Here is a 14751-nt window from a genome sequence, read left to right as displayed (position 1 = left end):
GAGGATAGCTGACTTAAAGATACACACACACACACACACACACACACACACACACACACACACGTTTCCACCCCTGGTCCCTGATTGGTCCGCTCTCATGCAGATGTGGATTCCAAATCCTCACAATTTGATTAGTCAGTCCCAAAAGCCATGTCCTGATTGGTTTGAATGGAGTCACTCTGATCGGTTGTAAAGATGCTAATGGGAATATAGCTGCACAGTTCTGATTGGACAGGGAAAGTCTCAGCCCTATTGGTTGAAATACAATTCCAGAAACTCCTTCATAAGAAAGGACTGGCTCAGCCAGCAGGGACACAGTGCTGGCAGGCACTTCAGTGCAGGCTGCTCTCTGAAATGCAGCTTGCATGAGAGGCCCATTTTAAAACAGCTGGGAGGCTCTGTTCTCACATTTGAGCCCAGTCAGACACTAGGAACCTTTCTTGGTAGGTATCTTTGTTCTCACATGTATCAAAATCACTTCCTATCATATCACCCTTTTATTTTCTTCTTAAAACATCGCTATCTGAAATGACCATGCTTACTAGGCTAATGGTCTTCTTTTTGTCTCCTCCCTCTAAACTGCACCATAAGAGTGTCTTTGTTGCCAAAACCGGTTTGGCTCAGTGGATAGAGCGTCGGCCTTCAGACTGAAAGGTCCCAGGTTCGATTCCGGTCAAGGGCATGTACCTGAGTTGCGGGCACATTCCCAGTGGGGGATATGCAGGAGGCAGCTGATCGATGTTTCTCTCTCATCGATGTTCATAACTCTCTTTCTCTCTCCCTTCCTGTAAAAAATCAATAAAATATATTTTTTAAAAAAAGAGTGTCTTTGCCTATATATCTCCAGCTCCGTGAACAGACTCTTGCTCATAATGGACATTCAGAAAGTAATTGTTGAGTTAATGAAGAAGGAATGGATCCACACACTCCAAAACAACCAGAAAATACAATGGATGTGGGTGTCAGACAACCTGACTTAAAACCCAACTTGACTTAACTTCCTGTGTATCTAGGACAGCTACTTATGTTTATACCTCACTTTCCCTAGCTTCAAACTAAGATAATGTGAAGTACTGTGCTTAAGAGTGCTTTGTAACTTATGAAGTACTCTAATATTGTTATTTAAGACATCTTGAGTCAATATATTTATGAGTGGCATCAAGGAAAGTATAGATAAGAATACAAGTAAGTGAGTTAATCTGGCAAGAGTAAACATTTTCATCTTCCACCCCATTTTGCAACTATGACCTTGGCCAGCTACCGCTCAAGTGTGCGACAATTCGTTTATAAATTATAGTACAAAGTATAGTGTAAAGACCCAGCTTCAAGTTCCTATTCTACCATTCAACTTCGTTAAGTATCGACCTCCTCTATTATATATGAATAACCCACGTATCTTAGAGGACTACTGTGAAGATAAAAACATAATGTTATGCTTTGCACAGCGGGGCAGAACTCACCCATGTCAGTCTATGTTAGAATTCTGGCTCGAAGGCCACATGGGCACCACTGGATAACGCAATTGGCAGTGGTGACAACATAAAGGCTTCTATAAACAGTCACACATACATAATTCACATACCATAAAATTCACCCATTTAAAGTGTACAATTACGGGATTTCTTGTATGTTCAGAGAGCTGTGTGACCACTATCTAATTGGAGAATATTTCCATCATCCCAAAAAGAAACCCATACCCATTATAGCAGACACTCTCCATTCCCTCTTCCACCCAAGCTCTGCAATCACTAACCTTCTTTCTATCTCAGTGGGTTTGCCTATAATGGACATTTTGTACGAAGCTTTCAGGTCTGGCTTATTTCACTTTGCACAATCCTTTCAGTTTACCCATATTTTAGCATGTTCAATACTTCATTCCTTTTTATGGCTATCCCATTGTATGGTTATACCATCATGTTTAATCCATTCATCAGCTGATAGACACTTAGGTTGTTTCTACTTTTGGCTATTATAAATAATGATGCTATGAGCATTCATGTAAGATTTTTATGTGAACATATGTTTTCAATTCTCTCGAGTATATACCTACCTAGAAATAGAATAGTTGAGTCATATGGTAACTCTATGTTTAACTTTTTGAGGAATTGCCAAAATATTTCCCAAAGGGACTGCACCATTTTTCATTCCTACTAGCAATTTACGAGGGTTTCAATTTCTTCATATCTTCACCAACACTTATTATTATCCATCTTTTTTATTAGAGCCATACAAGTGGGTATGAAGTAATATTTTATGGTCTCATCAGATTTTAACATCCAAATTTAAAATAGGCCCTTAGACATAGAAACCAAATGCCAGAAAGCAGGGGGGAAATCCAGATTACACCAAGGCAGTATTCCCAATCTTCAGTCATTCTAGAACCAACTTTCTGATTTTGCCAAATTTGAGTGTCATTTCTACTATTATGTATTTAGGTTTTTTAAAATATGTTTTTATTGATCTTTTTAGACGGGGGAGGGGGAGAAGAATAGAGAGATAGAAACATCGATGAGAGAGGAATATCATCAATATGCTGCCTCTTGCATTGCCCCTACTGGGAATCAAGCACACAAGCCAGGCATGTGCCCTGACCAGGAATCGAACCAACGACCTCTCGGTTCCTAGGTCAACGCTCAACCGCTGAGCCACACTGGCTGGGCTAAGTAGTTATTTTTTTAAAAAAATGGATTTAAACATCATTGTTAGTCTTTAAATCACTGCTAAAAATTGGTATCACTTGCCATAAATAGAAAGTACCACAAACATAAATATGAAAAAATAATTAGCTGGATATAATTGTCTCCCAGGTCCTGCTTCTTCATGTTAAAAGGGAAATTGCAAGTGACAGGTGTTGAAGAAATGTTAGTTGCCGTCTTCCTTTGAATTAGTCAGACAATCTAAAATCATCTCTCGGGCTATCACAGGCTCCTCAACTTGGAAGATGGCTGTAACATTTCAGGAAATACCTTTCGTGAAAAAGAAAATAAAAAAATCAGTTCCATAATGATAATTATACTGGGGGTTTTGCAAGGACAATGCCCCCAAACAACTGTCATATTTGGGTCGCTCGTTACACTTGGCTGAGGGGTGTCCCTTCTTTGTGTTCAAATTTCCAGTAAGTCTGACCATTCTCTCGCTGCAAGCACCTGGCTCTTCAAGTTTCAACAAAAGCAACTTTCAGAGCAAATATACATAATACAGATGAAAATAAAGAGCACCTGCCATTGGGTAGGCAAGCCCAGGCAACGCGACCTACAATGCGACACAGTGCCTGGATGGGCCTGACTGACAGCACTGGCCCCAAGTGTAATAAAAACACAATGCCTGATTGTGATCAAATTCTTCCAGCATCCCTCCTCCAGCCTGACGAACACACAAGTTAGATAAAAAACATTCAGGGACAGCATAATTGGGCACCTCCAGATTTGAAGACTAATTATCATCTGTCATCATCCAAGCCTAATAAAATACTAAATAGCATCATGCATTAAAGAAAAAGAGTGAGTGCTACATTTAAAGATATTCCACTGACTCCCTGGTTGGGCACTCCTACTGAGCCCTCAGCTCAAACATTCCTTCCAATGGGAATACTTTCCCGGCTCTCAACACTAAATCTCGCTTATTATGAATCATGACACCTCTGCTTTCTCTTCATAACACATCTCACTTTATAACTTGAGGCCCGATGCACAAAATTTGTGCAAAGGGCTCAGCCCTCACAGCTGCGGCAGCTTGCCTCAGCCCTCACAGCCCCAGCTTTGTCCAGCAGGTTGTCCGGAAGGACGTCTGGAAGGTCGTTCGGCTGTCCAGTCTAATTAGCATACTACGCTTTCATTATTATAGATATTTGCATGGTTGGTGTCTGTCTCCCCAACATTGACAAGCTCCAGGGAAACTAGAACCAGGTTGGTTTTGTCTATCATCATACCCTCAATATCTAGGACCGTTCTTGGCATAGAGTAACTACTCAAGAATTATTTGTTGAATGAATGAATTCAAAGGATGTCAAAGTTGTTATTCATTGTAAGGATTGGCCATGTTTAGAATGACCACTGAGAGTACATTTCAAAAAGGCAAAAGGACACAGGGCAGGAGCTCTTCAACTTCATGAGCTTCCTGCTGACGGACCACAGTCCAGTGCATCCCATGCAACAGAAGCCTCCCTTTCTTCCATGTAATTTCCAAACAACTAAGTTAGATTCTTGAGTCTATTGATGAGCTGCTATGAAGTTTCTGCTGGTTAGTGGAGAAGGAGTTGGTGACAAGGAAGGGAAAAAGGCAAGAAAATGAAAGTTTGTTGAGTGCTTAGAATCAGTCACATATTCCTTATTTAGTCCAAAAAAACCCTTGTTATCACCATGATCCAATTTAGACTTGTAAAATTTAGTGACTGGCTCAAAGTCACACAACTAATTAGTGGTCAAACAGGAACGAGTATCCAGTTCTTTGTAAGTTGAAGAAGTTACACAAGTGACATCGAGAACATACGAGTTGGAATAGGCCTAAAAGAACAGACAAGGGTTAGCTGAAAGTGGGAGGGGAGGGCATTATAATACAACTACTTGTAGAAGCTAATGTTTATTGACCATTTCCCATGTGCTAGAAACAGAATCAGAGCATCTGACACACTTGATATAAACTCTATGAGGCAGGCATTACTGTATCCCCATTTTATAGAGTGACTTAAGAAACACAGCCTGACAAAGGTCAGATCACTGGTACATGGCTGAGATCTGAACCCCAAACTGTATGAGGTTGTAGGAGAACACTTCCCCCTCCTCCATCTCTCACCATGATGCTGGGAGAGAGCAGTGTGAAGTAGGTCTCAGAGGAGAAAGGAGGAAATTATGCAGTGCATGCATTTAGTAAGTGCCTATTGTATATCAAGAAGATGCATGAAGTGTGGTGAGCAGAGGTAAATGACTTAGCCCCGACCCTCTAGGAGTCTATATGGGTGAAAGAGAAGGAAGACAGAGCAGGTCTTAAGAATGTACAATCTGGAGCCAAGTCATCTGCATTCAAATACTGACTAGTTATTCAACCTTGGGCAATCACTTAATTACCCTGTGACTTAGTTTCCTCCACTACGAAATGGCAAGGATAATAGTACCTGATGGGGCTGTTATAAAGAAAACTGGGTTAATAAATAAAAGCCTTAACGCATACCTGGCACACAAAAAGCACACACAAATACTACCTATTATCATACGCAGAACTAATGAAAAACAAGGTTAGATGGAACAGGAATGGCCAAATCAAAGGACTATGGAAGGCAAGAGGATTGCAGTAGTATCTGAAGAATGTGCTAGATGGACAAAGGCTGGGTAAAGTCAGAGACTCCCTCGGACAAGCCTCTGAGCAATCCATTGAGAAGTGATGGGAGCCCAGGGCACATGGGAATGAAGGCATCACAAGAGAAAAAAATGGACAGGATCAGATGACAGACTAGAGATGTCATACGAAAGGCAAAAGTTAACCAAAGAGTTTGAATTAGGTTAACTGTAAGAATTCAAACTCTACCCAGACTGAAAATGGCAACATAAGAGGGTGAACAGATCTGAAAAGAGAGAGAAGTGTAGGAAGAAGATGAGGTAATGCATTTCCTCCTGCACCTGCTGAGCTGATTGTAAGTGAGTCAGTAAGTGGGCACAGCCTGTGGGCACCAAGAGGCTCCAGACAGGAGCCCTGAGTAAGGGCTGGTCCAAGAAAATGATACCACTTACTGAGCATAGTCTAGGCTTCTATAGTACATGGTCAAATGCAAGTCTCATTTACCTTTCTAAAGAGTCGACAAGATCAGTCTGATTATCTCCCTGCCTTTTATGAGGGAGTGGATGTTAGAGAGACTCAGAAAAATTACTGAAGATGACACCCCTAGAAAGTGGTAGAACTGGTCTTGAGCTCCAAGTTCATCCAACCCCAGAACCCATTGTCTTCCCACCCGGAGGCTCAGAGAGAGAAGCTGGGAGAATGAACAAGCTCTCTTGAGAACAGAACAAATCAGAGTTGCAACACACACCTGGCCCTTTTCCACCTCCCCAGCCTGGGCATTACGCTCCTCCTGGCCAGCCCTCCCTCGCTTTCTGTAACACAGCAATTGTACTCATTAGTCAAGATCCAACACCAATCCTCCCCACTCCGTGAACCGCCCCCTCCCCACGTGGAAGTGATCACCGGTCTCACCTCCCGTAGGTCCTGCTGTCCACCCCACCCACCTGGCGTGTACAGACAATCGTGAACTCAGGTATGCTAACCTGGACACCACATGCAACACCTCTGACAAACAGGGCTGATCCCACTGCAGTACCTTCCCTGGGGCCTCTTCCCATCAGCTCTGAGTTCTGTTGGAAGCTGTCCCTTCAGTTCAAGGTCAACCTTTAACTGATTCTCTTCCATTACTTCCTCTTCCAAACTAGAATTTGAATTTCTAGGAAGAAGTCATTTCCCCACATTGCTCACAATGCCTTACAATGGTAGATGCCCAATAAATTATCATCGTTATTGAAGATAAAAAACAAACCTTTAATAACAGCTCCAGCCACCTCTCCTCACACCCCTTGGAACCCAATGGTAAGCCAAGAGCCCTCTAGACAAACAGTGTAAGAGGCCTGGGGGGTTATTTTTCACTTTGCAAACCCAGCAGTGTGGCCAATAGAAATAACAGTATAATTTTGTTCAGATATGGATGGTTTAATATTAGGAAGAATTGAAAAATATGAGTCCTTTGTTCTTTGAGATGTTAAGCCTAGATGATAAGTACATTCACAGGACTCACCCAGGACTTCTCACACAGGGCCTCACCCAAAGCCTATTTAATCTCGTTTTAGAAAGCAAGTAAGTTATTCTGTTTCCCAGCCTTCAGAGAGACAAGTTGAGTCAATTCAAGAAAGGCACACAGGGGGTGCTGGTAGGAGCATCTGCTGCCTAAAAACCCGGGGCAGTTGAAAAGCTGACATTCCAGAGTCACTCACCAAGAGAGACACAGCGTCACTACATTATTCTTACGGTAAACAAACGCTTCAGTAATTACGTAAAATTCATGGAATGTTGAATGCACTCTGTTTCTGAACACAAGAAAGTAAATCATTTGTTTTAGAACGATTTCTAGCCAAAATGAGTGGAAAATAAAAAATATCCAAGTCTTAAAGTGATAACGTTCAGTTAGTTACCAGGAAAATTTATGCACTGGCACTCCTCCAAGCCCAGTCAACAGGCTGGTACATCATATCACTTATCTCTGAAAATGTGCAGAATGCTCACTTTCTTATCTTTTTTCATTTTGCAGACAACCTAACTGCAAGACACAAATAGGTATGAGATCGGCTATCACAAAGTCTATTAAAACCTATTTTTACATAAGGAACTCATTTTGTTTCAAAGTATTCAATGCATTTCAAAGGAAGATCATTAAATTGAGATCAAGTCTATCATTGAATTATCAATAAATGAAAAAAAATGATCACGATCATGTGCCACTTCATAGGGGTACATTTCAAGAAATTCAATATGAGGCAGTTTATTCTTGTGTGAAAAATCACGGAGTGCCCTCACACAAACCTAGATCGTGTAGCCTCTCCACACCTAGGCTGAATGGGACAGCCTGCACAGCATGTCACTGCAGAAAACGACAGGAGACTGAATCAAGCACAAGAGAGCATGCCTCTTCCAAGAGACACAGTAAACATGAGCTCTACGAGGGTGCTACTGGTATAACACTTTTACAGAAAACTTGTTTTTTATATATAAGTATAAAGCGCACACTCCAAAATGATGATGAAATGTATAGTATAGTAAATGCACGAGCCTGTAGCACAGTCATTTATTACCACTATCAAGTATTATGTTCTGTACACAGTTGTCTGTGCCATGCTGCCAGTTAGCAGCTACAGGTCTGTTTACAGCAGCAGCATCACAAACACGTGAGGAACGCGTTGTACTAGAACACTACCATGGCGACATCACCAGACTATAGGAATTTTTCAGCTCCATTATTATCTTGGGGGACCGCCACAGTATATGTGGCCCGTTGTTGACCAAAACATCGTCATACGGCACACGCCTATGTAACATGATGACATCTTGACCTCTGTTGGAATCCTTGGGCAGCTATTGGTTTTGCAAAACAGGAAAAGTAATTCTCAGAACTTCTCTCAAATTCTGAGTAGAGTTTTAAAAACATCTCCAGTAAAATGAGATTGATACCAGCTACTGATAATCAACCAGGTGGGCAAAGCTTGGGCCCATCCAAAGTGGTCCGGGGAGCACGACCCCTGACATGCTTCCTCCCCTGATCCTCCATGTGCAAGGAGCTCCCTCCCAAAACACTTGGCATTGCCTCGATGTGTCATTCATTCTACTCTTCCTACCACCCAACTATGCTCATGCGACCCGTTTATTCCCTCTGATGCCTCCCCAACATTCAGAGGATGAAGCCCCAACTCAACACTCAACGGCCGGCACTTTGAGGCGCTGGAGACGGTTCAGGCCAGAAGGAAGTCCGGGCCCTTGTGGGGCTTCCACCCCAGTGACTGGACCCAGGCAGCAAACACACTAACCCTAACCTGTAACAGGTCAGTGCTCCGTGCTAGGAAGAAGGGGAAAGGAGATAAAGTATCAACTCATCAGAGAAGGGCCTCGCAAGTGAGCAGGGCCAAGTCCTAAAGGCACTAGCAGGACCATATGACAGGCAAAGGCCTCCCAGGGGTGGCCCGGGGTACCTGGCCGAGTTCCACGCCCATCCTTCTCCCTCTCGCACCCTCCAGCTGCAGCCTCCCCGAGTTAGGATTCTCTCTCCTCACACACCTTGCCGCTTCCCGCTTTCATGCCTCTGCAGGCCTCCCACGCTCCTATCTGATCTGGCAACGGCCCCGCGATCCTCCAAGATTCACCTGAAGCTTCTCCTCCGCGAGGAGGCCTCCGCTGGGCCCCGGCCACACCACCTCCACCCCGCGGGGCCCATCACCCCCTCCCTGCCCCCTGGACCGGATATTCTGATTCATGTCCCTGGCTCCTCAGTAAACCCGAGCTCCTTCAAGGTCCCTCTGCACAGCTACACCTTGAGGGACGGGTGAAGGAGTGACTAACATGCACGTCCTCTTTTGGGCCCTCTCTGAGATCTGCCCATGAAGGAAGCATAAACCCAAGCGTGCCCTTTTACTTAAACTCTTTGCAAAACTGACTTCTGTTTTCTTCTTCCCCTGAAAGCTGCACGTCTTAAAAGTTTTTTTTAGTTTCTTCCCCTACAAAATGATCTTGACACCTGGCCATGTGTCCCGGCTCTGAAGCAGCTCTAACTCCGCAGTTGGGAAAACATTATGCTGTGAAGGAAGAAACCCTGCTGCCAAGGCACTAAAAGGGTTGCTCAACATGTAATGAGAACAGCAGGCTGGACACAACGCCAGCGGCTTACAGTCTCTTTTACGGCCTGGGATGGTTTTCACAAAACGTTCTTTTTCAGGAGGGCAAACGGTTTAAGACGGGGAGGATCACACACCCTTGTTTGGCTTTTCTTTTTCTACAGCTACACTCTGGACCTTGAAAACTCAGCCTATCCCTTCCCCAACCTCCTGGGACGCAAGCGGAAGAGCAGGTGAAGAGAAGAAAAACAACGTTTTAAGCAGAGACCAAGACACAAGACATATGGCTCCGGATAAAGGAGACACATTCAGGGGAAGAAATCCTTCCTCCGGTACCGATTCCTCGACCCTTGTTTTCGTTTCCAACTTGTTTTCAATGTTGGGCGACTCGAAGTTCTAGAAGGGAAGGCCTCCCGGCACAGGGTACGGATGCTGGATTCAGAGTCAGCTTTTAGCTGCGGGGATGTCAGCGAGGTCTCAGGAGGACCCGGCTGGGCCATGCGGCCAGCTGGCCCTCCTCAAGCCCTCAAACGGACGACCCCTTAGAAATAACAAAGGCGAACTTCAGCTGCTCCATCCCAACTCCAGCACAAAGGAAAGAGGAGGGGGAAATCGTTTCCATATTTCACATAAACACGCATCTGACTGCAGCCGCGAGGAATGCATGAGTCAAACCAGGGCTGACAATGATTACCGCACAGATCGAGGCCCTGAGAAAAAGCCCGGCGAGAATGTGCACCGGGGAACTCAGAGATGGACTGCGAGAGGTTGGCGTTTGCGGATTTCAAAACGGCATTTTTTAAAAAGAACGTGTCCTTCCCCGTGGGATTCTACATTTATTGGTTCAAGAGGAAGCACCTGGAGGAGACTTTCCAATGTCAAACTTGGGCCAAAGTAATCTGAGACTTTGAACTTGTAACTCACTGGAACTGTCTAGTGCCCCCCGACTCCTGACGGAGGGCGAGGGGGGAGACAACTACATCACAGCGTGGCTGCAACTCCAGGAGGGAACTTTCTGGAGAAGGAAACTTTCTCTTTGTGGACTGTCAGCCCTGGTGAACAATGTTGAGCACCAAGCACCCGAACATCTGGGGCTAGGCCCATCCCACCTCATGACAAAGGGATAGAAAAGAAAAGAGGGGAAAAAGTCACAAGTACCTTTCCTGGGCCTTTCTGTATTCTGTACCATCAGCTAGGCGCTCACTCCCATGTCTCAATCACCCTCATAATCACCAGGGGACGTCTTAGTAGCCCCATTTTGCAGGTGGCGGCTCCGCAAGGCTGTGTTCAAGGTCACGGCACCAGTAAGCACGGGGGTGAGGCTTTTCTGCCCCAGCTGGCTCTGCCTTCCCTCCACTGCAGGTGACGCGCCCGTCCTGGAGTGTGACTTCCCCAGGAAAGTCAAGCCTCTAACTGGGGGGTGAGGGGTCCCCAAGAGCAGGATGGAGATGGGAAACAGCTGTCTCCTTGATTTGTTCTCTGTGTGATCAGATTGACTGGTGCTTAATAAATGAACAAATGCAGATGTAAACCCATGTTCACCATTGAGTGGGCATGTGCCCGTCATCCACTGTCTAAGACGGCGGTTCTCAACCTGTGGGTCGCGACCCCTTTTGGGGTCGAACGACCCTTTCACAGGGGTCGCCTAAGACCATCGGAAAACGCATATATAATTACCTATTGTTTTTGTGATTAATCATTATGCTTTAATTATGTTCAATTTGTAACAATGAAATTGGGGGTCACCACAACATGAGGAACTGTATTAAAGGGCCGTGGCATTAGGAAGGTTGAGAACCACTGGTCTAAGAGGTGGAACTCCTAAACTGTAAATAGCAATTTCACATCCCCCAGAAGATACACCATGTTCTTAACTCCTTATGTCCCACAAAGCCCCCGTTTCCTTGAGACTCAGGTTACAGCGATGAAATGGGTATGTGCCATCATGTCTAGAGAGTATGATTTCTTCAGAAGGCCGTGACCTAGGCCCACATCCTCCTGAAATTTGAAGGTCCTTCTAATGTTTATTTGATAAGAGTTAGTTCCAGTAAGAGACCTAAATAATTAACCATGAACGTCCACCTGCCCTCTGGAATGTCCCTCTTCAAGGCAGCAGCTGGCAATTGGAATATAAGAAATGCGTTGCCTTCAGGAATGGAGATTAGGAAAACCAGCCCATGTTGCCATGTGTCCTTCATAATTACATCATTTTAAGCTTTTATAATTGTATGCATGCCTGCGTTACTTTTTTAATATATTTTTATTCATTTCAGAGAGGAAGGGATACTGATTTCAGAGAGAGATAGAAACATCAATGATGAGGAAGACTCATTGATCGGCTGCCTCCTGCACACGAGCCCACATTGGGGATCGAGCCAGCAACCAGGGTCTGCGCCCGGACCAGGAATCAAACTGTGACTTGCTAGTTCATAGGTCGACGCTCGACCACTGAGCCATCCTGTGTTATTTTTAAAAGTGAACTGAAGACCAGGCTCCGCTGGCTTTGAAAGCACTGAAGAAAAAGAATGGCAGCAGGTGGCTGGCATATTGTCAAGCTGTGAAGGCGCCTTCCCCCTTTGTCTAAACAACAAGCACTGAGGTCATGATGACAGCATTCCAGCAGCGACCGCTGCTCCTGCGACAATTGCTATTGCCCTTCGGGGAGCCGCCCCCAATGCCATGGGCTGCAGGGGTCTGGCAAACTCAAATGTACAAGATAATTTTACCAAGTTGTCATCAAATGCTTCCTATGATGTCAGTAGGCCATTGATATCATCAAAGCATTGACCTGACCCATTTCCTCTCCCAAAGGGTTTCCCTTATCAATTCTGGGTCCCACTTCCCAGCATAAAAATTCCTTTGGGTCAAAAATTGATCAACCTCTCCTGGGTTTGCAAAATTACGAAGAAAGCTTTGGAGAAAGATACAAGTCCCACATTCACAGCTCTCACGATTGTATATGGTACCACCTCTCACTTTGATATGATCCTGGCATAAGAAAAGGCTAAATATTTGTCGAAGCAGAACTGAGTAATAAACTCTCCGAGCAAGAGATCAGTCCAGGTGCCAGCCAGCCTGCCATAAAGCAGCCCCCGTCTGCGCTCAGCACCAATGTGGGCGGGCCGGACCCGTTCCTGTTCTTAGAGGCACTTGGATTCATATAACCACTCCTAAAGTACTGATAAAGTTACTTAAGTTTCATTATCTAAAAATCACTTCTAAAATGTTCAAGGTTTAACTAAATGGAGTGAGGTGGAAAGGTCTTTAAGATGGTATTAAATGCAAAATAAAGAACTATGGATCAGGTTCAAACTATGCCTAAGTCCATTTATAGCAATGGAAATAATTAAACATGAATATGTATAAACATTTCTGCAAATGCCTAGGAAGGGTTCTGTTAGGTGCTCACACCCAACTCTGAAAAACGAGAAGGGTTCACCAGGGAGGAGAAAATTAGATATTTTTTAAAATTATTTAGAGTTATAATGGTTAAATATTTTAAAAATAAAGTCTGTATTACTGCACAAATAAAAGTAAAATCAGGGCCCCCAGAGGTTTAATCAGTGAGGACTTTCCATTCATATTCCTGAGATGAGCAAACTGCACCATGAGGCTGCATTTCTGCCGGCCACGTGACAGGCAGCTGCTTCCTATCATTCCTTATCTGTTTCCTCCAAGGCCGAGAACACTGAAGGGAAGTTCTGTCTGGTTCCGGAAGCTGAACCTGCAAACCTGCATCCACACCTTCACCCCCACGGCCTCCTGGGAGGGCAGGAAGGCTCCAGACAGGACCTCTGCCTCTAGGTGTCTGAGCTCCAGGCAAAGCATGATTCCTGAACCTTCTTCTCCGATCCCATCTCAGCCACGGAGCCTCCGGGCACCTGACACACACACTCATCATGACACCAGCCCTCACAGTCAAAGGCTTTTCACATTAGCCCAACAAGAAAATAGAGGATTGCAGGTGAACTTGGGAAGCCTCTTCCCATCTGAAGAAGGCTGGGGAGGGTGGACAATGTGAATACAACCTAGTGATGTCTGCCACTGGCCGTGATCCCATTACCAACTTCCCCTCCAGCCCTGCCAGTGGACTGCTGGGTTTCCTAAATCTCTTCACCTAGAAGGCCCCACCCTCAACCCAGTTCTTTATCCTTTAACACCATCCTCACACAACTAACCCTGAGCTACACACACACACACACACACACACACACACACACCATATGGCATTCTGTGCTCCTCTGAACACCTCCTGGACCTGCAGACATGTCCGTTATGGAATGTGCCACACCCTGTTGTCTAATAATTCATGTTGGCATCTCCCTGCTAGACTGAGGGCTCCTGATCACCAGACCCACAAAAGCCGACACCGCGTCTAGTACATCGACAGTTAACAGAATTATGGATCTGGGTGCCCATGCTACTGCTGGTGGGTGGGACCTACAAGGCCGTAAATCATATAGGATTTCGAGGTGGGGGCCATGAGGGTGAGGTTGGGAAAATAGGATGATCAGAATCATTAGGAACTAGGAATCTGGCGAATTCAGTTCCAGTCTAGCTCCTGCCACTACGTCTCAGCCAGGAGGATCTCTGGGCCAGTTTCTTTATAAAATGGAACAATGTATTCATGCAAAAGCATACGTACTGGGACTTTATGATCCAGGGTTATCACCAACCCTCAAAGTTCTAGTTAGCGAGGAAAAAATCATGGAACTCACAGCGCTGGAACCACAGTCCCAGGAGAGGACAAGAAATAACCCCATTTTCCTAAAATGCAGGCCATCTTCCGGTTCACAAAACTAAACAGGATTAGCACCTTAGCACCACCGAAGACCTAACAGTTCTTTACTATGAGGATCCTCCTGGTCTCCCTGACCTCAAACCTAACATGATTTCCCCCTATACCTTCCCCCAAATAAAATGAGGAAAAGTATGAAAATGAAAATAAACTGCTGTTATCTGAATTGAGGCAAAGGCCCCTGTTGCAAATCTGAGCAGCCAAGGACCTGGAGAGCAAACCCTGGCTCTTCCAGGCCTGCAAACAGACCGTAAATCAGCCACCGGGCCTGGTGGCTGCCCCTGGCCTGGCTGTTTCAGGCCCTGCAGGGGGGCGGTTAGCTTGACTCATCAGCCCTATTTTCTTAGAAAGCTCAATGGCCAGTTCCACGGAAGACAGAACCGCCAATTAGCTTGGCTATTAACTCCCTCCTATGGAAGTTTCCATGGATTTTTGCAGCTTTTAAATTCCGTGTACAAGTTTGGAAATTAATAGCATCTAGAATTACTGTGCATTAAACTATTCATTACGGATCTACACAGAGTTCTAAAGCCATAATACTGTTGAGGGGAAGGTATAGATAGCTTACAAATACATGTATTTTTTAAGGACATAAAC

At 44.8% G+C, this 14751-nt stretch overlaps 1 protein-coding gene across 5 annotated transcripts in view; it reads right to left on the bottom strand.

Moving 5' to 3' along the window:
* The window catches only part of CNKSR3 (CNKSR family member 3), a 76731-nt gene that overhangs the window by 41407 nt on the left and 20573 nt on the right, over positions 1-14751 (bottom strand). The window contains exon 2 of one of the 5 annotated variants that reach the window (XM_036316674.1): positions 2742-2966. The exons of the other annotated variants lie outside the window; for them this stretch is intronic. Within the exon in view, the coding sequence (XP_036172567.1) occupies positions 2742-2766 (25 nt within the window). The 5' untranslated portion in view covers positions 2767-2966. The remainder of the gene's footprint in view (positions 1-2741; positions 2967-14751) is intronic. 5 annotated transcript variants of the gene reach the window in all.

The sequence above is a fragment of the Myotis myotis genome, unplaced genomic scaffold (genome assembly GCF_014108235.1).
Source record: "Myotis myotis isolate mMyoMyo1 unplaced genomic scaffold, mMyoMyo1.p scaffold_m19_p_7, whole genome shotgun sequence".
Taxonomy (NCBI): Eukaryota; Metazoa; Chordata; class Mammalia; order Chiroptera; family Vespertilionidae; genus Myotis; species Myotis myotis.
The sequence above is the reverse complement of the archived record's forward strand: the minus strand, read 5'-3'. Positions and strand labels throughout refer to the sequence as shown.